Below are 24455 nucleotides of genomic sequence, written 5' to 3' on the forward strand. Positions count from 1 at the left end.
ATAGATAGATAGATAGATAGATAGATAGATAGATAGATGCTTCGGCCTTCTTTCCAGCAGAAGGCCGAGGCCGCCATCTGTTGGAAACAAGATGCAACTGCAGTTCAAATGTCAATAATCACTGAGAAGTTGAAAGAAAAATGTTTCCAGTTAGTTATCAACCACCTGAAACTTTTTTTCAGGTCAAAAGATGAAACACTAGAAACAGATGAATTCAAGGATTTCTTCCTGAGATCTCTGGGTATGTCCTTTTGCCTCATCTTCATCACCTCATCTTGTATCTGAAATATTTGAGACCTTTCAGTAGAAAGTGTGTACTTCTTACACACCTGACTTTGCATTTTTCTGTCTTTTTGCTGTATAGTATATACACTAAAAAGAGTATTATGTGTTATGGCGGATAAGCTACTATACTATAAGCTATTAATATTTTGCAGAAAATGCACAAGCCTCTTTTCCCTCTCTGCTATACAGTAAAATAAAATAAAATATCCATGCACTTTAGATTCTATGGCTTGTACTTTAATTTAATATAATCAAGCAGATGATTTCCTTTATTAGAATAACTACTATGTATTTGTCTCTCTTATATCAGCGGGGAACATTGTTCTGCCTGGGAACGTCGTTTCCTTGAGTTATTTTGGCCGCTCTTGCAGCCTTCGGGTTGAAACCATAAAAGGGGAGGACGGCGTCACCCTCCAGAGACCAGCTCCTCTCCTGGGAGCGAGTCCTGAAACTGAAGAGTCCTCTGTGATGAATTCTGTGCTGGACTCCACATCAGCTGAACTCTCCCTGCAGCTCAGCATGCTGTCTGTTGATGACAACCACGATGCAACAACAGACACACCTAGAGAGCTCGGTCCTGCAGCCAGCACTCCATGCCGACAAGCCCAGCCTCTTTCCCTTTCCTCGCAGCCTGTAGCTCCTTCCCACAACTCCCTGAATCCTTCAGCAGGTTCAGTAGACACTGCTGTGAGTCCGGAGAGCTCACTCATCTTAGAGCAGGCAGAGAAAAGCTCATCTGCACCTCCTGCTGGTGCTTTGAGTACTGACACCTTCTACTGCCTGTCATGCTCCACTAAAGTTAGATTTAAAAGCAGAGTAGGCCAAACAGATCCATATGCAGAAGCTAAGGGGTCAAAGGTCACGTATAGCATGATTGGTGGACTCAGTAGTCAGCTGGATGTCATCAAAGAGACCATCGAACTTCCACTGAAACATCCTGAGCTGTTTTCCAACTATGGTATGTTAGATTATACCATGCTGTAAACTAACCCCCAGTGATGTCAAGATGTTAAGATGTGAGGTGTTACAGTTAGATTTACTGACTCTCATTAAATGTCAGATCTCTAATTTTAAGTGGTTGTCTACCACAGGGATCCCACCTCCAAGAGGAGTTCTTCTGTATGGTCCCCCAGGGACAGGAAAAACTATGATTGGACGAGCCATAGCCAGTGAAGTTGGAGCCCACATGACGGTGATAAATGGCCCAGAAATCATGAGCAAGTATGGTCATATAGCCTGAAAACTTCATGGCACCATATTTCTATCCCAGCAGATTATTTTGGGGAAAATTGACTTTGTTTCCATGACAGCAAGATTTTACTCACCACCTTACACATGATCCAAAGCCACAGATTAAATGAGGAAAGTTCATTCACTGAATTAAAGAAGCGTGTTGTCTCATTTCTTTGCAGATTTTACGGTGAAACAGAAGCAAGACTGAGACAAATATTCACAGAAGCGTCTCAGAGGTAAGTTTTCGCTGAGCTGCCTATACTCATAAAGATAGTATGTCACTTTTAGTTCTGTGTATGCAAATCTCTAAATTCTCTTTTTTATGTTAAATTACATTATTATATTCATAAACGTGCAGAGGTCTCTCACAGTTGATGTGGAACTATCATATTTATCATTCATACTGGGACATAGGTTAAAAATGAAAAGCAAAATCCAGCAAAGACCTCACAAAGGACATCTAATCCTTCATTTGATCCACCTTCTAGTCTGCAAGGCTTCATCAGAAATGGTCTCAGTGGGATGATGTCGCCATCTTCCTGTCTGTTTTAAAAAGAGGAAGGGAAACATGAAATGAAGACCGAAGCGTGCCTAACTGCACAAGATTGGCACCAGGTCTTATGGAGTGATAAATCCAAATTTCACAGTTTTGGTTCAAGTCATTGTCAGTGTGTAGAGACGAGGTTAGGAGAGAAGTATGGTCATGTGTAAAACGTGGTGCAGATTCTGTCATGGTTCAGAGCTGCAGTTCAGCCAGTGATGTTGGAGATCCTGTCAAAATTGATGGAATTATGAAAACAGAAAAGTACTGTCAGATTTTGAGCCACTGTACAACACCATCTGAGAAGCTTCTGATTAGCATTAGCTTCATTTTTGAATACGACAGTGATCCCAAACACACTGCCTATGCTGTAAAAACCTACCTGGATAGAAAAAACACAGTGGAACAGTCATGGACTAAATATGCACCTAAATATCACTGAAGCAGTGTGGGATCATCTTGATACAGATTGGATGAAAAAGGAAGCGACAGCCAAAGAAGAGCTTTGAAGTTTCTTCAGGTAGCCTGCAGAACCATTTCTAAAGACACATTAAAGAAAATACGAGAAAGCTTGACCATGATGAATGGACACATCAAATAATGACTTCTATGTCAAAAAATTGCCTAAAGAGTCAATATTTTGCCCTCTGCGCAGTATTTCCATTTACGTTTTCACATGCTTCAATAAATCAATGTGCTTCTCACATTTGACTTGGTTTGATAGGCAGCCTGCGATCATCTTCATTGACGAGCTGGATGCTTTGTGCCCAAAGCGAGAGGGAGCTCAGAATGAGGTGGAGAAACGAGTTGTTGCCTCTCTTCTGACTCTGATGGATGGGATTGGTTCAGTAAGTATCCGAGTAATTATACTCTCCTATGGCAATAATGCTTTCCGCATTAAACTAAAGGCAGCTCTTTTGAGCATAACCTTATATGCTGTTAAGGTTTTTTTTAAGTTTGAGTTTTTTGGAACCTCACTGAGTCATCTTCTCTGAATTTTGCCAGCCTGCAGCACATAAAGGATGCTCACATTTCTTCTCTTTATACATGAATACAACAGTCTGTTTTACATTAGCATGATTATTGCTAGAAGGCTGGGATTAAACTGAGCAGTAACTGCTTGTTCAGTAGACACATGTCTTTATACTTTGTCTTTCCGCAGCCAAACGTGGCTCCATCCTAATATGCCCTCATTGCAAATACAGATTGTCATGCAGAAACCATCTCTGCGTGCTGGACGCCCTTCAGACACTATGGGTTGCATCTCTCGGGTGCCATTTGTCCTCTGAGCTCTGTGTTAGTGCCTGATGAGAAAAAGGATGATTCCCCCACACACCCCCAGTGGGAGTCTGGGAAAGAAATCACCCAAGGCTGCCATGAGCTGACAATTTGCCGTAACTTTATCAGCAAACTAAATCTTCCCGTCCCCAGGCAGAGAAGGCTGGATTGGTGATACTGCACAGATACACCAACTCCCTTCTTGCTCCCAGCTCCTGTCTGTTTTCCAAACCAAGGTCATCATTGCTGATTGGTTTGTGGAATGTGGAGAAAGCACTTCCTGCTCCACGGCATTCTTCCTTGCACTGTAATTTATTTGTGTTTCAACTCTGTCTCCAGTGTTAAAAGGTGGAAAAAGTTTTTCCCATCTTGCAGGCAAACCACCCCAGGAAACGCAGAAGTGAGCCAGGTTTAGCATCAGGCTGGGGTCAGAAAATCTCTCAAGCTTTGAAAAATGTCCTCGAAATATGAAATACTAAAAGCCAGCGGGCTGAGTTTGACAAGTGGACTTAAACTTGAACTGATGACCACTAAATTTGACCTAATCTAAGAGTGTGGGTGCCACAAGCTGCCGTGCACCTGGGCAGATTAAACAACGAAACTTTACTGCATTATCGAAAACTACCCCTTTGTGTGAATGTATTTAACAGAAACATTTTATTTGCATTATTTATATTCCATGCGCTATAATTTTAAATTGTGAGTCTCCTACAGTTGCTCTGTATGATTCGAGGTTTTTTTTAAAAACTTTTTTTCTTATTCTGAACCTTGTTGTGGCCCCAGAGTTCATCCACTGTATGAAAGGGATCAGTTTTAGCTTCCTTCTTGCTCCTTTTAAGGTAACTTTCTTCTGTTTGAGTGCATCAATGGGAGATTTGAACAACAGGTGGGTGGAGTCTCTGTGCTCACAGCTAGAGCTGGTTGCCTGAGATATCTCAACAGGTTTATGTGATCTGATTTACTGTTAGTGTGGGTGCCATCATGGCCTGGTCTCAATAATGAAAGATAATGGATCTCAGTAGTAAATAAACAAAATACTCTGAAACTGAGGCATTTAGATCACTCTGGCCTTTTTGGTTTATAATGGTTATTTTTACATAGGCTGACTTTATGATTTGAAACTTTAGTCATGTTTGGTGTGAACATTCAGAATTGTAATAGTTTATATACGACATAAAATGAGAAATGCAAAAGGGCTACTTTAAATTGCCATCTCTTCTCATACAGAATATAAAAAACACACAAAAAGTTGATTGTCAAACACATCACAGTGTTAATTAACCAGATCACTTGAACAACAGAATATACATACCAACTGTGTGAGTCAAGCTTTAAATGACTTTTAGTTCATCAATTAACATTTGCTGAGCAGGTCTTACTATGAAATTACTATGTTGTTATCTCAGAATTAGCTGATCCAACTTTCTTCTCTTTGTAGGAGGGTCACTCAGGTCAGCTGCTGGTCCTTGGGGCCACAAACCGACCCCAAGCCATTGATCCTGCCCTGCGCAGGCCGGGACGCTTTGACAAAGAGCTGGAGGTACATACTATCAGAGAGACTGCAGTGTGTTTCCAATCAACGTCACGCTGTTTGTGAAGAATTGCTACTTAATTGCGCAACTTTCTTCTGAGGCTCTGAGTATGTGGACAGAGTACAAAAAATGTGGTATACAAATCGCTGTTCTGTGTTGATTTCGTGACGGCAGGTCGGAGTTCCTGGTGCTGCAGAGCGGGCAGATATTTTGCAGAAGCAGCTGAAATGCGTGCCGTGCAGCGCCACCGAGGAGGAGCTGACGCAGCTGGCAGACGCCGCTCACGGTTACGTAGGAGCAGATCTCGCAGCTGTTGGCAAAGAAGCGGGCAAGTAAACACTGCCTTGCTCTCTTTTAGAGAGTTGAACTGTTTGTTTCCAAGTTGTAAGAACCTAATAGCACGCAAAAACATTTTGGATTATTGGTGTGGCTACGCCTTTATTTACATATCTACTGATATCTGTCAGGCCAAAAAAAAGCTGGATATTTTCAAGCGTTAGACTCTGATTTGAAATATCATTCCCAGATTTGTAGCTGTAGCTTTTGATAGTCATGTAAACTGTTGCTCATAATGTCACGCAAACCAAGGACATCTATGGCCACTCAAAGCAGCTGTTAAGAAACACCAGTGCTTCTCTTTGCATTGATTTCCTCTTTGCACTTCATGAAAACAACATAATTTAGGAAAACAAAACACAGTTGCATATGGCAACCGGCCCAGAATTGCTCTCCATCTTTTTGTAGTTTAGTTTGCCCCGTGGGCTGAGGTATCTGACCAACAAACAATAGTCATTGACAGTTTGTTATTGAGCTCTAGGTGCATTCTAGGCCTCATGTTGTTTTTCCCTCTCTCGCTTGACCTTTGTTTTCCTTGTAAAATGTCGCCCAGACCACAATAACTTGTGAATTATTTCCATCTAAATTATTTTTACCAATTTTTGAGACATTTTCTTGGAGTGCCTGACATGCCCACAGCTCCTTTGAACACACAGGTCAAGCATCCTTTGATATTTGCCAGAGAGGAAGTTGGGAGTTTCAGCGGTTTCTCTCACTGGGATCCAAATACCACAAAAACCACCACTTGTTGTGAAATTCCTGTGCCCCCTCACCCCTAGCACCACAAACCATCCCACCTCATATCCCTGAGGACAAACACACTGGCTTATATACATGTGTATCTGCCCTGCATGTCCTTGATTGTGGGGGTATATGTGATTGTTTGAGCACATGCTTATTTGTTTTTCTGTGGAAGTGTGTGTATGTGACCCCATATGCCTCCTGGGTGGTCCCACCGCCGGGGTATGTGGCGTATTGCCTTTCCAGCTACGGAGGGAGTTGGGCTGCTGTGTGGAAGCATTCCGGCAATGAGCGTAATTTACTGTCCGCAGAGGGCCAGACGTGACTGGCAGCGTTTTCTGAGAAACCCCCACATGCCCCCGAGGGAGACAACAACCTCCCCAACCCCGCTCGACACCGCTAGTTTCCCCAAAATCTCCAAACCAAAATCACAAGACCGATAAAAGCCCTTGCAACAAAAAAGCCACAGGAGAACTCTTAATGCACTCATGACTTCTTTCTTTCATTTTACCGCTTGAGATAAAATATAAATTCAGTTACAGATGCTTGGTTAGAGTACGAGGCATCTATAGCTAAAGCGCTCTCAGACATTCACCGGAAATTTGGGGCTGAGTCTAAAGTTCAAACTGATAAATATCAGTCTAGATTTAACACCATCATAGATTTATCTCATTCATGCCATCTTTTAACTGGCTGTCAATGCAGCAAAGAGGAGCATGGCATGACTGCAGCATGTGATTTGGTCACAGTGGTCCTTTCTCATTTTGTGTGATAACTCCAATATAATTTCCCATGATACACCTTTCTGTTAGGGGAGGATTTTACTGTATAACACGTTTTCCAGGATTGTAATGCAACTGTAACTGAAAGGAAGTAGTGTCAGTTTATCTAGTAAAATCCAAAGTGCTCTATGGTGCACTAAAAAACAATCGCCTTACTGTAGTCATGAAAAAGAGCAAGAACCTTACCCGATTTAAGTTTGGCTAATCTCCCCTTTAGGGCTGCCACAAACAATTATTTTGATAGTCAACTAGTCACCGATTATTTTTGCCATGAGTCGACTAATCAGATCATGCGTCCATTGGATGTAAAACCTACAGCTTATTGCACCAGCATACATCTGCTCTTATATAACTATCATTAGCTTACAGCTTTAACTGTTTAAGGTATGTGCTAACTAAAAATAAAGACAAGATGATAGTTTCTTAAATTGTAATGAAATTAGCAGATTGTCTGGTGGAGTTTAATAAACTCAGCCGTCTGCTCCTTGCTATCTAAAATATAACAGGACAGCGGAGTATAGAGTATCTCACACTTCTGATAATCAGCTGTCTGCTTTATCCAGCTGTGTAAAAACTATAACTTTAATCTCAGCCAAACCAATTTAATCAGGAACAAATAAAATACTGAAAAAAGCCAAACAATAACATTTTAAGTTATGTAAGTGACTTATATATCATGTTTAACCTGAGTAGCGAAAGACAGTGGTGGGTTTGAAAACGATTTGCCAGGAGTCCGGTGTTCTCACGGGCTCTACTGAGCCTTGAATCCCGGCTAGCTATCGAGCTGGTGGGTAACAGACGTCTCCGAAAACGTCAGAGCGCTTTTGAAAATATGCGGTGTCTTGATAAACCAAGCAGATATTTGAAGTTTACACAGCTACATTCTCACCTGAAAATATGTTAAACGTTTATTTTGTGACCCAGAAAGAATAATAAGAGTAACATGAAAGCTAACTAGCTGCTGCCATTGTTGGAAACTGAGCAGGACCGCACGGTTCCTGAATTTGGACACAGCTACGATACCGGACGCTGCTTCTTCTTCTTCGGGGTTTAACGGCAGCTGGCATCCTTGTACATGCAGTGCTGCCATCTTCTGTTTCAGTCCGTTATTACACTTAAATCCTACTACTTATTCCTGCGTCTTTTGGGATCTTACAAAGCTTCAAACGAGGCGTCGACTATTAAATTAGTCGTCGACGATTTTAATAGGCAACGTAATCGTGACTAGTCGACTAATCATGGCAGCCCTACTCCCCTTTAAGGTCGTCTCCTTGTGCATCTCTGGACTGCTTTCAGTGCAATTTCTATTTTTAGATTCCTCTGCGTGTTAACTATGTGTCAAACTAACTGAAGCTTTACGTGCAGATTAATCACTGCTGATGAGAGCTGTATCTCCATCTACAAAACAGCACTTTAATGGAAAATCAGTGGCCAAGCCAGAAGATAACTGATCTGACAAGGCGGAAGGCAGACAAGCAGACGTTTACTGGAACATGACTTCTACTGTAACATCCTGAGATCTCTGTGGGGGGATTATTTGGTGCAACTGACCTCCACTGTGGCTGGTGCCAGCGTGGCATTTTATGCCAGTTCACACCACTGAAATCTTACACACACCCCATTCATCAAATTTAACTACCAAGTGACTTCACTGTGAGTTGAATCACAGAGTGTCAGAACAGGACTTTTAATGAGCAAAAAAAGGTGACCAGATCTAAGATAGTTTCGCTTTTCTTTGAACAGAGTTGCATACACCTTTTTTATGTGATAATTCCCAGATTCCTATTTCATATATATATAAATGAAGGCAAAACTGTCTGCTGTATGCACCGCAATCTTGTTTTGTGATTGCCCCCATCTAAAAATTTTATTTCAAATTTACAAGTATTTATACATTAATCAGTTGTACAGTTTATTTGCAAGTTGCAGATTATTTTCAGTAAAAATCCAAACCACATTACCGTTATCCCTATAAATTGCTTGGATACATATAAATAGACACATAAAGCCATAGAAAACATAGACACATGAACTCGCAAGCTGATATCTGTTTTTTCCTATTTTGCTTTGTACCGAAAGGAACAAAAGAGGCATAAAAACACATCAAATCGGAACTGCAGTTGTTTCCTCGTGCTGCTCAGGTAACAATGAGCTGCTGAGGAAGCATACACTCTGATGTACCGCTTCCTGAAAAATAAAATTGAGGGAACATATATCATGGCGAGCCCAATATACTCTGGTCACGCGAAAGATCCACCTTGCACAGCTGCATTAAAGCATCCACGCGTACAGACTTGTGGCTTCTATAATGGATGCAGTCACAAACACATGCACATTATCCTGCCTTTTAAATAATTCCAGTCTCTTTAATGAAAGACTATTTACATGAGCTGTTCATATGTTAGGAAAGTCAAAGGGTTTGTGTGTGTGTGTTTGATTCTTTTGTGTGTGGATAAGAATGCATGGAAATCTTGATGTCATTAGGGAAATTGTTGTTTGTCCACTCTGAATTATACTGAGCCCCAGAAACTTCTTGACGACAGATGTGTTATATAATGAGCACTTAATTACAGTCGATCACGGATCTGCCAGTTTTTAAAGCATTGTAATGCATGAGCACGCTCATGCCAGATGTATTAAAGTGCGATTCACTTAGGTCACCTGAAATCCCTTTTTAAGCTTCCACTGAATGCACAAATTATGAAGAAAAACTGTGCTTTACATCACGGGCACTGACCAATGGAATCCAGGTTAAACTTAATGAAAGAAGCATTTTTAAACCTGGGGGTGAAAAAACAAGAATGCATCAAAGTATTGAGAAGGCATCATGATGCTTCTCTGACTGCTGTACACACATATTTATTCTTTAATTGCAAAAGAAAATACTGAACTATTTTTGAGAAAGGTCTGATTTAAAACAGTTCAACTCTGGGTAATAAAAAAGTTTAAAACATCGCAGAAAGATGCCGCTGAAGTAAAAGTACATAAAATGTAACTTGTTGGGGAAAGAATTTCTCCTGTTTCTGATTGTTCTTACATCAGCCTACATGCACTAAACAGGCAATCTGGATGGCATCCTGTTTAATTAACTCTATAGATATGCAATATTTTTTTATCAGTTTTATGCTGTTTTCAGGGCGTTGTCAGTTTGGAGCTCTTCTTTACTGAATGTATAATGTGCTAAGAAGCCAATCTCTGATTTTACTTTGCACAAACTTTAAATTTATTTATTTTATTTAACCTTTATTTAACCAGGAAAAAAATCCCATTGAGATTAAAAACCTCTTTTTCAAGGGAGTCCTGAAATTAAGGTAAGAGGTTGTCATCATTCATCATCGGTTGTCTGTCATTTAAGACACAAATGGGTGAAAAATAAATGAATGTCTAAGCAAGCTATTGCCCGACTGCAAGCCTCGTGAAGTGTTCACGTGGGCTAAGACTGACATGCATGTATTGTTAAAATAGTCTTCATTTTCTACTATTATAATTCCATTCTTCACTTTACAGTAATAGAATTTGACATTCATGTACTGTTTGCACACTGTTTAGGGGGACAGAAGTCCCTCTAAAAAAGTGAAAGTCAGAATAAGTAGAATTAAAGCTGAACAAAACTAAGTACTTGATTACATTTCACCATCCTCTCATTGCCAGTAACAAAAAATATCAAACCCCTTGAAAACCCTAAATGAAACCTCTTAACTGTAGCAACTGTGAATGAGGACCTCTCATGGTCAAATGCTGTATAGCTGTGCAGGTACAGTCAAGCGTAGCTGCCAGTTCATGTGGAGTCAGCATGGAGCGTAACCAGACTGAGCTCTGTTTAGATACAAAGATCTGATTTTTATCTGCAGGGTGAAAATAGCTGAATGGTTCCTTCTTAAATGTTTTGTTGAGTTCTTGTCCAAATTTACATCTGAGGATATATTTTTTTCTCTAATCTTTTCCGAAGTGAGAATCCCCGAGTTAGAATTTGCAAGTTCATTAGCCAAACAACTCGCAATCCTTTAAACTAATTATCTCCTTTCTCTCCTCTTTTAAATTTGGGATTTCTGAATCAAACTTTTTTCTGTCCGCGGTTCTCTCCCTGTTGACAACGTGGCCTTCATCATAGTTTCATTGATGTTGAGAGATTCATGTACACATTAAGAAGATCTGCTGGACTGAGTTAGTCACAGCAGAAAAATGTCCATGCTGCACGCCTATAACTCTGTGTATGAGCATTTTTCTGACAGCTTTTCTGTTGCATCTGTCGCTCCTCATCACATCATTCTGACTGTGACTTTATGTCAGACATGTGTCAGCATGCACATTCTTGCAGGACAGGTTAACTTAGATGGAGACATTACACAAGTCCCAGATTTGTTTCTTGTTAGCTGCAGGAGCAGTTCCATGTTTGAGCTGAGTGTAGTTGAAGTTCTATAATAGAACAGATTTGCTTTAAAACACATGCAAAACATCCATTTTCACAACTAATATGCATTTTTAAAGACATTTAAATGAAGATTCCATTATCCAAATGTATTATAATAGAGCATGTGACACACCCAAAATTAACTATTAAGAGCTGATGAGTCAACATTTTGACTGGTTGCTTGTACAGACAGATTCACTTTTTATATTTCTATTTCACAATAGATCAAATTGAATTAAAATAAATGTTAAAATTGGAGAAAAAAAGGGATCTAGGTGTAGGTCTCCTATGTCCAAGATAAATTTGATGGCTCATGTTTCCTAGTTTATCACATTAAATATGTCCTCTCTGTATAAAAGCTCAGTGCAGCCCATCTGAGATTGTGCACTAGTTTGTGAATTCTCTTTTTGGAGCCTCATTTTGTAGCTAGCAAGTTTGGTAGCCTGCTAGACCTTAATAGACACAATAAAGTAAAACTTTTACTCACCAAATGTAAGAGTGCATATCCTGCCCCGTCTCCCTCCCCTCAGCCCCACCTGGTCGCTGCAGATGGCTGCCCCTTCCTGATCCTGGTTCTGCTGGGGGATTCTTCCTGTTAAAAGAGTTTTTCCTTCCCACTGTTGCCAAGTGCTCACTTGTGGGGAGGTTGTCTTGATTTTTAGGATTTTGCCTCTGTTATTGTAGAGTCTTTACCTCACAGTGTGTGAATGGGTGGATGACTGGATGTGTAAAGCGCTTTGGGGTCCTTAGGGACTAGTAAAGCGCTATATAAATACAGGCCATTTACAGGCCATTTACAGTACTAAGTTCCTTCAGGCGGCTGTTGTTGTGGTTTGGTGCCATACAAACACAATTGGATTGAAAATGCTTCTTTTAACTTGTTTTACGTTTAACTTGGCTGCAAGTCATATTTTCTCAGATAGTTCCTCTGAAAAATGTGCCAAAAAACTGCTGATTGTCAGTATCCATCAGTCGTATTTCAGTTATTATGAAGGGAGAAAGTAGTTTTAGAGGAAAAAAACAAAAGGGTATTGTACCAGATTGTAAACATCTTTTATTTCAGTTTTAAATTTGAGCATATAAATATGGGAGTGCATGGGGACTGACTTGCTTTCCTGGTTAGCCTCAAGGAATTGCAGGTTTTAGGGGCTCAGAGTAGAGCAGCTGCTGCTCCACATCGAAAGGAGCCAGCTGAGGTGGTTCGGGCATCTGACAAGGATGCCCCCTGGGCGCCTCCTGGGTGAGGTGTTCCAGGCATGTCCCACCGGGAGGAGGCCCCGGGGCAGACCCAGGACACGCTGGAGAGATTATATCTCTCGGCTGGCCTGGGAACGCCTTGGTGTTCCCCCGGACAAGCTGGAGGAGGTGGCTGGGGAGAGGGAGGTCTGGGCCTCTTTGCTTAGGCTGCTGCCCCCGCGACCCGGCCCCGGACAAAGCGGATGAAGATGGATGGATGGATGGAGGCCAAAATTATAAAATTTTTATAAATTTATGTAAGAATAAACCTTAGCTGGCAGAACCTGCACATTTAATTAATTAGCAATATGCATAAATTGTATATAGAATAAAAGAAGGAGCAAAGGTCAAATAGGGTTGCGTGTCTTTACAGTGTAGGATGCTTTCTTATGTTTTGTTACAAGATCCCTGACAAAAGCTTCCTCCAGTATAACCACAAATGCGCTGAGTTCTAGTGTTCATATTTCCCTAAATGTTACTTTGACCGTGTTTCCAGCCCACCAGAGATTATGCAAAACAGCTTTTTCATAATGAATCCCTCTAGGTGTTCTGCGTGGTATTGGAAGCTGTCATGTGGTCTCGCGGAGCCTCACAGACTCCGGGCGTCTCTCTGTCGTCCTGTTGGTGTTCAACTGATCCCGGTGCTGGCAGATGACTCATTTCCACAGTCTAAACAGTGCAAATTGCGTGTGTGAGTGTGCACGTCTATTTGAACGTGTGTATGCCGGTGCATGCTTGTTTGGTTTGTGCCACATCCGGACCCACTGTTTACAAGCCTCTCTAAACAGGGGAAGCCTGCTGGAGCAAAAAGGGCCAGTAAAATTGATTATATGGAATAATAAACACAAAATGCACCACTGTGTCAGCTGAAAGCTTTTTGGTTAGCCTGCTATTTGACGGCAAAGATCAGGCTCGATATTTAACAACTCAAACTTTAGCAACTAAATGGCCTAAATGATTTACACGGGAAATGTGCAAAGTGATTTGGCCAACACGCTTAGTGAAAATCCCCTAAACCTAAATATTCAGCACTTGAGCGTTTTTAAACCCAAACCATTGATCTTCCTGGCCATGAGACACAGGAAATGGGGAATAGAGGTTACTCCGCTCTGTAGAAACGAGGAAGAAAAACGGCAGCAAAAACCAGCAGAGTTTTGTGTGTTTGACATAAATTTTGCCGTGGAAGACTAAATGGGCCAAACAGTGCTAAATGCTCACTGATGTTTACAGCGGCAGCATTGCCTTATAAAGTGCCTTTCCAAAGTCATCTGTCCTTTTAAAGACACTTCAGGGATTTCAGTACAGGTCACATAAATATCAGTCAGATCAGCATGGGAGGTTTATTTGAGGCCCCTGTTTATAAAATCCGGAAATGTGCTGCTTGTGCTCCTAAAACCCGACACATACCTTTTCCCAGTGACAGTGATGTGTGTGTGTGTGTGTGTCTGTGTGTTTGTGTGTGTACTTCAAGAGCACATATTATTGCTGTGTTTCAGTTCCGGGAACAGATGTTGGGTATTGTAAATACAGGTGCATAGAGTGCTCCGGAAGCCCCGGCGAGTAATGAAAACGTTCCTGTGGTTTTTTGTGATGGTGTAATGCTCAAAGTATTTTGCAATCATTCGAGGCCGGCCTTGCTGGTGAGCTTCAGCTCAACCTCATTGGTTTTCAGTGCAGCAGCACACAATGCACCGTAACACAAAAACATAGCTCTGATTATTCTGTGTTGAAATGTCGAATGCAGTGTTGATATGCGAGTACACTTCTGTTGTTGGTGATGATCTGCTCTCCCTGATGCTCTCTCTGTGTCAGGTTTCCCTTTTTTAATCTTCCATGCTGGAATGTTTAACCTCTACCCACATAACTCTTGTGTTTCTTCCTCTCTGAATGTCGAGGGAAAGTTTCGAACGTTGTATTGAGTGGACTTGTAGTTGCATGAACAAAAAGCTTGTACTGAAAACCTGCTCAAATGTTCAAAGTAGAAACTTTGGGGTTTTCAAGGTTTTTAGAAGTTGACAGAGGTTGTTCATGAACATCAAGGGTGCTGCACAAGTCTTTGCAGACAGTCATTTACATGCTGTGGCTGTGCACGATCACCAGGTGGCAGTATCAAAAATATGTGGAACAATTAGCATTGCTACTTTTATTTATCCTTGTGCTTGTTTTAAACACTCCCCTCGAGTGTTAAAAGCAGTGTAAACTTTCCACCGTAGCTGCTCTCTGTGCTTCTAAGCTTCCGATGAGTTTTTTTTTTCACACGTCTTTGTGTTGAACTCGGCTGACACTTTCTGTCTTCGTCAAGCCAACTTTTCACTTAAGAAGTAGTCTAACTATGCTTAACGTCATCTCTTTTACTGCTGTTTTTTTAAGACTGCATGCTGACGTGTCTGTATTGACTACGTAGTCCTGGCTACCCATAGTCCTTGACTCTGCACAGTCAAAGACTCTGTCCCTCAAAGGTGACCCATAAAGTGGCTTTGCCTGCTTTTCTGCTAGTAGAATTGAGCTATCATTAAAATGACCTTTGCAATATTCATGGGATGGCATGAATCTTTATGATACTTTAATTGCCTTCAATTTTGCAGAAACAGATTCGTCATAAACTAGCTGCTCTTTCACCCTTTGCGATTGGAAATACTATTATAGTATTGGGACAGTGTTTCAGATTTCTGGTTGTCTCAATATATAGACGCACATAAACTGCTTAACTTCACTACATTCTCTGCATCCTACTGTTTAATAGAAGTTTTTGATTTTTTTTATTACTTGTTGGCTGTTGTAACTTAGTGTTAGCTCCAAAATAATCTAATGCATATCTTATCTTGATGTTTTTTCTGGCCACTTCACATGTTAAAGTGTCTCCAAGTAATGTTTGGTATTCAGATGTTTGATTCTGTTGTTGACAGATCAGTTTGGTGTGAGCATCAAAGGATGTGACCCCTGAAAAGAAGGCCTTGATTTGGGGCAAGGTCTGTTTTGGACGGATGCAATTAAGATTGTGCCCCTGGGAAGGGGAAAAAACCCAAATAATCGCTCTCCTCTGTTTTTTTCCCAATGCCAGCTCTGGGAAATGAGGTCTTCTCTCACTTCCATACCTACTTTAGGCCCTGGTGTGATGTTTTGCAAATGTGCATTCTTGTACATTTAGGAGGCCCCCTTTTCTTTCAATTCCCTGTGGACCCCTGGTGAATGTGAAGCATTCTGGAAAACAGGAGTGCAAGGAAAAAAAGGAAAGAAAGGAATAGGGAAATGAGTCCACAGAAGGTTCAGATTAAATTGTGTTGTGTTGCTTCTTCTTTTTTTTCCCCTCTTCTCCTCCCATCGGATGTTTTCATAACTAAACCAAATGTGTGCTTGAAGTCAGCCAAGAGAATCCCTAAAGCAAAATGTTGAAGTCAAATTGTTGAATCAAGTTTCCGCCGCCCTCTGGGCTTCCAGGCTGCATTTGAAGCTCTGCGCCTTCTGAACTCTGTTTTCCCTTCGGCCAGACGATTCTCTGCAAAGCCTTTCGTTGCCTCTGGCAGAGTGTTACATTTAATCCAGACAGTTTCGAATGATTTTTGATGAAACATTTATTAAACATATGTCAGCTATGTTATTTTTTTTCTTTTCTTTTCAGCGCTTGTATGCAGCCACACCACTAACTGGAAGCTTTAACATTAGCTGTCTGTCAAAGCTTATTGCAGATGATGAGCGTTTCACTTTAGCTGCTGGACAGAGGATTGAAACGTGGTGACAAAAGCTTCACAGAAATGTGCAGAAAAATCTGATGTTAATGACCTTGCAGAAAGTGAAGTATGAAGGCATTTCTTCAAGTATTTTTAATGTGATTTTGCATAGTTGTTGCTTTTTGCCTTTGTTTTAACATAAGTGTATTATTTTTTTATGTTACTTTACATTGCTTCTGACACATTTTCTGTGCTCGGGCAAGCTGCCCGGGTATATTTAAGAGGCTGTCCAAGTATATTTGGTGATTCCTTATTTATTTTATTTTTAATCCATCTGAGAGAACATCTGAACAGTCTCCTGACTCTTATTTTCAAACTTCATTTGCTCCTAGCCAACCACCCTTGGCTTTTTCCGTCTTGTGTTTTACCTTCTGGCTGTATCACTGGCCAGGTTGCTATTGTGGTGGTCCTTGTTGACAGTTGGCTTCTTCCTGATTGAGTCTCTCATCCTGGAGCTGTACATGTTCCAACTTCACAGATTAACTCTGAGCTTGAGAGCCACCCCAACCAGGGAGCTGGTTAATGTGCCACAAGGCTGCAGAGCAGAGCAAAGACTGTGATCAGCAGCAGCAGTCCAAGTTGGTGGAGTTGGAGTTCATCTTCAGAATGAGAGATGCACTGAAGAAGCGGCTTATTATATTTACCCATTATATATAGGTTTATTTATTCTGATCTGTGTAAAATACGAATAATCAACTTTTTATAGAGTTATAAGTCCAAAATCATTCTATCTCCGTGGTCATTCTAAGCTCAAAGAAGATCTGAACCCAGCAGTTAATCCTGTTTTTGGCCCTCTTCCATCACCTTCTCAGCATTTATAGAGGCTGAGGCCCCACTGCCTTTGCAGGGCAGGCAGCTTTGGTTTGGGGTTAGTGCATATGGTGTTGTGGCTGGTGCTCCTCATCTCCCTCCTCGCCCCAGCTTCCTTCCACATCCTATCCTGTCTTGCCTCGTCTGTTCCACTCAAACCAGATGTTTTTCTGCAGTCTAAGCAGCGCCGGGACGAAGCATTATCGCAGATGAAGAGCTGAAGCAGCAGCCAGGTGGAATGATGGGATGTTTAGAGCTCTGGGGATTGAGAGTAAGAAGTAGGGTGGGTGTTTGGGGATAAAGATTGAAGGGGCGTGAAAAATGCATCATACACCAGGGAGCCGGGACTGGGGAACACATTGAGCTCGGCCGAAGACAAATGCGTCTCCAATAATTGAATTTCTCCTTCTTCTTCTTCCCCTCTCTCCCTCGCTGTCTGTCTGTCTGTCCCTTGCCTAGTCAGACGGGTCCTGGAAAATATAAACAGGATGCACTCTTGTCTGATCGTAAATCCCCTCTCGTCTGCTCTCTGGCCCCAAGCCCTGGACCACGTCCGTTCCCCTACAGCCCTCTCCACTCCGTCTCCTACCCAGACCCCCTCCACCCCAACCCTGTTGCTCAGAAGAGGAAGCCAAGAGTGTGTTTGTGTGATATGTGCACATGTGCATTGAGAACGGTTGTGTGTTTAATATACTGTTACCCAACACTGGGGTTGGAAACGTGGTTGTGGGCTGGTTTTGTAACTACTAATCATTGGCCACATTTAGCATGTAATTAACTCAGAGAAGACCTGTCCTCCCACCTGTAGGGGTTAAATCTCCACAGCTGGATGCAAGCTGATCCACACATGGCGTTTCGCATGCTGTCATTGCTTTACTCTTTGCATTTCTCCTTACATTTTTAGCAGTGATGGCAAGCAGCATTGACCCTAGACCTACTTGCAAATCTTTTACACTTTAAGTAAATTGGAAGGTTTTTAAAACTGTACATGACCAATTGGAATCCTTGTGCACTGATCCGATTCATGCAGTAACACTGCCGATGTTTGCACAGTTCTAATTTCACCTGTACAGTACATCAGGCTCCTTTGAAGTAAACAACAGATTCTGTTTAAACAAAAAGTGTAAGAACATCCTTTGTTGAGAACGTGCTTCAGAACAAGATCCTTAATCAATCTTCATTTCCCCCGTGACACAGATAACAACTGTGGTTGTTAACTGATTGTGGAAAAGCAGGAAAAAGAAAACTAAGTTCCCTTTACAAGTGCTGCTTAGCCTCCTCTAAATAAGGCACTTGACCGCAGCTGCTCGGCATCCAACAATAGAAGACAGAGCGGCTTTCTATGGTTAGCAGGCATGTTTAATGACCTTTCCAGTAAATAAATAATTTTTTCTAACCTTTTCTTCAGAAGTATGTGCTCTATGTCAGTCATCACCTCACAATTTTTAAAAGCTAACTCGGCCCAGACTGTTTTCCTCGTGAGATCACTCTGCATTGACTGTTTTTGCAGAGCGAAACAAAGGCTCATTTTTTGATACTGACACATCAGTGTTTGTTTTCTTATCTTCTTTTTATTCAGTTGCAGACTAAAGGCATTCAAACCTTAAGCTCTTCAATTACACTCTCCTTCCCTTCTGCCTGCTTACTTTTCTCTGCAGGCCCAATTATTTTCACCGTCAAAAGGGGAATTAGCGTTCATTTTAAGATTTGCATTCACTAGGTGTGTATCATCACAGCAAGTACAAGCCTGAACGTTTTGAGTTAAAAAAACGGACTTGGTGCATATGGGTTTGGAATGAAACTGAAGAAAAATGGCACAAGCATTTCTTTTTTAGGCAGTGGATCCAGAACTCTTTTTGAATTTGAAATGATCTATCTTTTCTATAATATGTCAACCTGAATGTTTTCAGGGAAAGCTTCTTTTTTCGTTTTGTTTTTAAAGTTGTTATACGTCAAACAAAAAGGCTTCCCTTCAGGTCAAACCTGTGTCAAGTCGGTTCTTTTTTTTTTTTTTCTTTATTCAGCATGAAGTTGTTTTCCACTTCTGATTCGGTGACAGATTTACAGTAGCTGATGTAAACCTTCTCTGTGCAGGTTTGCACGCACTGAGGCGAGCACTGGGAGGTTCCCATCAACCACCGTCTGACCAGCAGCTAATGGGGACAGTGACAGTCACTCTGCAGGACCTCCAGTGGGCCATGTCTGTAGTGAAGCCCAGTGCCATGAGGGAGGTTGCTATTGATGTCCCCAAGGTACATTAACTGACACAACTAGTCTGTTTGTTTGTTTTTTCCATTCATTCTCTCATGACTTAAGCTCATTTAGACTGATCTGTCAGTCTTCTTAAAGGTGAAAAACATATCTTTTTAAAAATTCACTCATCTATAAGAAATGACCCTCATATTGATCTTGGAGTTAGTAGAAGCTGATGCTTCCAGATTGCACTATAAAGCTAAGCTCCTGTTCTAGCAGGAATTTTTATTTGGCCATTTGGCATAAACTCCAAAGGTAGGGTGTTTTCGCACATGCAGGGTTTAGTCCATTTCAGTTGAAATCTGGTTCATTTTCTCCCTTGGGCTGGTTCGTTTGTGCAGGTGTTAACACAGTAATCAACTCTTCCAAAAGAGTCTCGGTCCGACCCAACTACCAGGTATATATTACAAGTTTAAGCTAAAAAACTTCCTGTAGCCACGTTTGCTTTGTATCCTGAATGTGGAAAGGTACTATAGATGTGCAAAAATCTGTACAGGCTAGCAACTAGCTGTGAATATAAAACCTCTGTGATCTCCAATAGTCTAGAACACAGCACTTTCTTCCTGTATTTACTTTTGTTGCTTCCGCTCCAGACACATCTGGCCAATGAGCCGACTGAACCTGCTCACATGGTTTGTAGTGACGCGTTTTGGTTTGCTCAGAGTTCTTTTGGATTTTTTTCTGTGCAGAAAGAAACCAAATCATGAGGAAAAGCTACAAGTTTACAAACTCATCAACTGATTCAGACAGGAGTAAACGACCTACAGGTGTCAAAACACCCTTAATCATTCTCGTAGGTCCATGATGTAAAATTGTTAGAGTAGGAACATCAAATGATGTCATAGTGACTAAATTTAACTCCTGGGTTCATTAGTTCCTGAAATGGTTCCTAACCTTTGGAAATAGGCTAACAACTGTTAATGTGAGTGAAAGTTAAGCTGCAGTTATAGTGACAGCTTCTGAGTGTTTTTCTTCCAGTTATAGAGCCAAAAGAAGGAAATAAGGAAAAAAAGCGAGCTAACGTCAGAGAGTGCAACGTCTGCTATGCAACAGACAGGAAGCACAGGCACCGTAAAAACTAAATTAAACAGATATCTCTGCTGACTCCATAAAGAAATCTGGTTCTTGAGTTGCTAAATGTTCCACTATGATCACCACTCTCACTGACGTGATTATTCCTTGTCCACAAACTGTATAACAGACGTAATCGTGGTGACGTCACACATTGATTTCCAACTCTCCATTTCAAAACCTCAACATTTGAGCAGCTGCACTCTAGGTCTTTCTCGCCTTATGAGAAGAGAGACTGGAGTGCTGTTATCAGTTATCAGTTAAGGCTAGCAAGCTTAGTTAGCCAGCTGAACCATAGACGTATAGACACTATACTTGCTAATTAGTGCTAATCAAATAACCACCCTAACACAAGAATTTCACTCACAAAAACCGGAGCACAAACTTCTAGGATGATCTGTACCACATAGCAGGATTTGAAATGCTCTGAAAGGTGGTCAGTAATTTGTTTTTAATGTATTGCTCCTGAATATAAACTTATTAATTTCATATCTTAAGAGTTTCTAGGGATCGATCAGCTTAAACCTCCGGTTGGGCCACGCTTCCGTTCAAGTCACGAGCAATGCCTTTGAAATTCTCACTATGTCAACTTCATGACATTTAACAGATTGTTATTATGAAAGTGTCAGTTAGTGCCAGGTTAAATCTAAAGGGACAGAGCTCTGAGGCTGGGCTTGTACTCACTTGTGGACATAGAAACGCATGAAGACTTTTGTTTGTTCATTTTCAACTGGAGCTGGATGTCAAAGAGTAGTCTGGGAAAAATTAAGAGACCTTCTCTTCACATACTTGACTTATTTATGGCATCATTCATAATGACACAGTCTGGATGAGATGATGAGAGGAAGTAGTCTGGTTTGTTTCATTCGATCTTTGTTTCATCGAAAGGAGAATGAAAATCTCTAAACTAAACAGAATCGCGAGAAAAGCTCAAAGAGAGCAGCAGCAGCGGTCTTCCTGTGTATTTGATTGTCCCTTTTTAATGCACATGAAACAATCCCTTAACTACTCTCTGACCACTGAATTACCAGCAGATGAGGGTCAGGCTGAGGAAGAGTGGAAATGACCCCGTGGCCATTTTACCCTCCGCTACAATGAAGATGAATCACTTGTTCTTAGTGGATGAAGGGAGAAAAATGGAGCAAAGGAGGGGAGAGACAGAGGGGAAGGAGAGATGAGAGGACAGTGGTGAGACTCCAGGATGTTTTGGAGTTTGCATGTGCAAGACATAACGGACAGGAAGAGGGCTAACATCATCCTCCACCGGTAATTGAAAGCAGATCGGGTCGCTAACGGTTCCTGCCAGCAACCAAAAAAAGAGAAAGCGAAAAGAAGAAGAAACGTCCTTCCTATCCCTTCACCTCCACCCGCCTCCCCTTTTCTCTGCAGCACTCTGCACTGAGCTCGCCCAGAGACATTCAGTCCTTGTGGCCGGTTCCTGGAAACAAGAGAGGAGTGAGTTTGAGTTTGGATTTTTTTTTTCTCCTCTCCTTGCACAGCTCAGCTGAAAGGGCAGCCACAGAGCCCCGGACTTGATTATATCCACATGAGTGCAAACATTTGTTTCTAATCCATTTTATATAAGAAACTTCCAGTGGTGCCGGATAAGTACATGCCTCGAGTTCCTCCGAAACCTTCTCAGATCACAGATCTAGAGATTTTACAGAATATGCCTCTCAATTTACCATTTATTTATGATTAAATACATCAGAAGTTTGATTTAATCCTTTGTTTGCTCTGTGATGAGAAATTCTTCAAACTATCTCAGTTTACCCAGTTTTTTTTTTTTAATGAACATCTTCCACTTTATAGCCTGGCTTTAATATTTTTATTTGGCAGCTGTATAACAAGCCTATTATTCTTCCTTTTAAACATACTCCTTGTCTCTCTTGACTTTTTTTTTTGTCTGTGAAGTCCCCCACACCCCTCCTCACAGCCCCATCAAAGGACCCGAGCTTGAGAAGGCCCCTTGTAAAGTTTAGAAAACAACAGTAAAAGATAATAACTGGGTCTCGTACAAAAAGGAAGAGAGGGAAGAAGGGGGGGAAACACAGCAGAGCGAGGTGTGAGTCAAAACATTGCCTTCTAATTCCACAAACACTTCATTCGTGACAAAAGGCAGCTTACACTTAATGTGACTTTTTATTGTTATTTCTTACAATGACTCCATTGAGTCTGCAGAGGCAACTAAAAAAAACAAAAAACGGGGGGAAGATGAGTGCATAAAGTTGTGTTGCACATCTGCTTCTTTGATAGAAACATGGGAATAATTGATTTGTAATTAAACGCCTGTGGATGTGGCTGCTAATTTGGAGGCTTACATGCTTTTTCTCTGCATTTGACCCTAGCAGCTGTTCGTTGTTTGCAGTTGAAAAGGAAATGTTCAATCATTTTACCTCCAGCCAATTTTAATATGTGTCTACCTGTGTCATCAGCGTAATCATCGAAAACTCTCAGGGACCTAAACTTCCAGGAAAACTGCAAAGTTCTAGAAAACATTCTTCTCTTGTGACCCGATGCTGCACTCATACATGTAAATAATAAATGCAGCCAATGAGGCCAGGAAAAATGTTTGGACCATCCCTGCAATTTTTTGCCTTTTTTCACCAAAAGTAATATCCAGCTGATTTATTGTTCCCTTATTGTCTAATATAATTTCTCGGAGTTGCAAAACATCACAAAGTAATGATACTATTTCAGTTTGAATGACTGCATAAACACTGCAAAACTTGGCAAAAAGTAAAAGCCGAGGCACGTAGTTGGAGAATTCACGTCATTCGCTTTAAATATCATCGGTATCAGCACAAAGCTGCTCAGTTATCATTTTTTGCCTTCTAATTATTTCTTTTATAAATGTTGTGTAATGTATGTCACAAAAACCTCCTTTTTTTTGTTTCCCTCCATTTTTTTTCTACTTGTCTTAATCATGCTCACCTGTTCCCTCAATCTCCCGTGTTTTACAGATGACCTTATCTCACTTTTTATTTCATTTCATTACTCTCTGGGGCTTCAAATGGGCATTTTGCTTTGCTTACCTACTTTCGGCTTATCTTCTCATCTCTGCAGCACTGTTTTCTCTCTTTTTCCTTTCCTCGCCTCCCTCCCCTCCAACCATCCGTTACCCTCTCTCTCTCGCTCGCTTAGCGCTGTCCATAAATTGTTCGGTATTTACAGTATGTGGCCAGACGCCAGGTTTCCATTAGGTGCTCTGTTCCCCGGAGACGGCGCCGGTGGCCTGGGATGTGTTACCTTTGGATGGAGGGCAGTAGGGAGGGTGAGGGGGGACAAGCTTGTGAGGAGAGAATAGGAAGTAAAAAGGAAAAAAAGAGAGGAAGGGAAAGAGATTTGAGCATGTATTTAAGGCAGAGTGAGAGAGGGTGATAGTGAGAAGGTCAAGTGAGGAAAAAGGAATGAGTGGAGAGATATAAAAAATAGAAAGCTCTGGGAAGAGAAGGTAGGAAGGTAGATGTAAATAGCTTTTGCACTTGTTGACAGTAACAAGGTTACCTTCTTTTTTAGAAAATTTGACTGGTGCTCAACAGGTGGTACTTGAATGACTGGTGTTTAGTAATGAAGAGTTCAGTGGAACCTTGTTTTGTTGTGGAGACGAACAATATCTACATCACGGGGTGAGAGGATAGAGTTTTCTGCCTCCTAATGTGAATAAAAAGCCATATCTGGTTGGAATTTGTTTCCGTGCGTGGCACCTCGGCACTTCCAGCACAGCTGTTACTTTAAGATTGCTCCCTGTAAGCCCCATCCTAACCACTCACATTTGTGCCTCTGCAGTACGCACTGGATCTCCTTCGCTGTATCAAACCTCGACCCTTCAATTTGAATTTCATTTTGGGAAAGTGGATGAAGTTCTGGGGAACTAAATCTGGCAAGTAGTGCTGGTGATGAGCAACAGTTGCCCTGGTCCTGCCCAAATTTGTGGTTTAGTAGTGATGGAAGCTCTCCAGAGATGCAGAAGAAAATAACTTTGAGGAGGAGCTTGACCATGTTTAAATCTTTTATGGCTTTTTATTTCTATGTGCAGGATCAAGGAACATTTTGAATGCACTTTGCACTGGCTTCCAGGTGAATTTTACTCTCACATGTCACATCGCATTGTTGAGTTCAAAGAATTCAAAGTTTTCAGTATTCAGAGTGTTTTCTGCATTTAGATTATTTGTGAAATTCAGACCTGTGGCACTTGAACTGAAAACTGTTTAACTA

At 41.3% G+C, this 24455-nt stretch overlaps 1 protein-coding gene across 1 annotated transcript in view; it reads left to right on the forward strand.

Moving 5' to 3' along the window:
- The first annotated feature begins 108 nt into the window (after positions 1-108).
- afg2a (AFG2 AAA ATPase homolog A) overlaps positions 109-24455 on the forward strand; it is a 104267-nt gene continuing 79920 nt past the window's right edge. Inside the window, exons 1-8 of the mRNA XM_013909150.1 lie at positions 109-241; positions 596-1243; positions 1377-1506; positions 1698-1754; positions 2784-2907; positions 4776-4877; positions 5044-5197; positions 19008-19165. Of these exons, the coding sequence (XP_013764604.1) occupies positions 109-241; positions 596-1243; positions 1377-1506; positions 1698-1754; positions 2784-2907; positions 4776-4877; positions 5044-5197; positions 19008-19165 (1506 nt within the window). The remainder of the gene's footprint in view (positions 242-595; positions 1244-1376; positions 1507-1697; positions 1755-2783; positions 2908-4775; positions 4878-5043; positions 5198-19007; positions 19166-24455) is intronic.

Source organism: Pundamilia nyererei, unplaced genomic scaffold (genome assembly GCF_000239375.1).
Source record: "Pundamilia nyererei isolate P.nyererei 1_Seehausen unplaced genomic scaffold, PunNye1.0 scaffold00020, whole genome shotgun sequence".
In the NCBI taxonomy this organism is placed as follows: Eukaryota; Metazoa; Chordata; class Actinopteri; order Cichliformes; family Cichlidae; genus Pundamilia; species Pundamilia nyererei.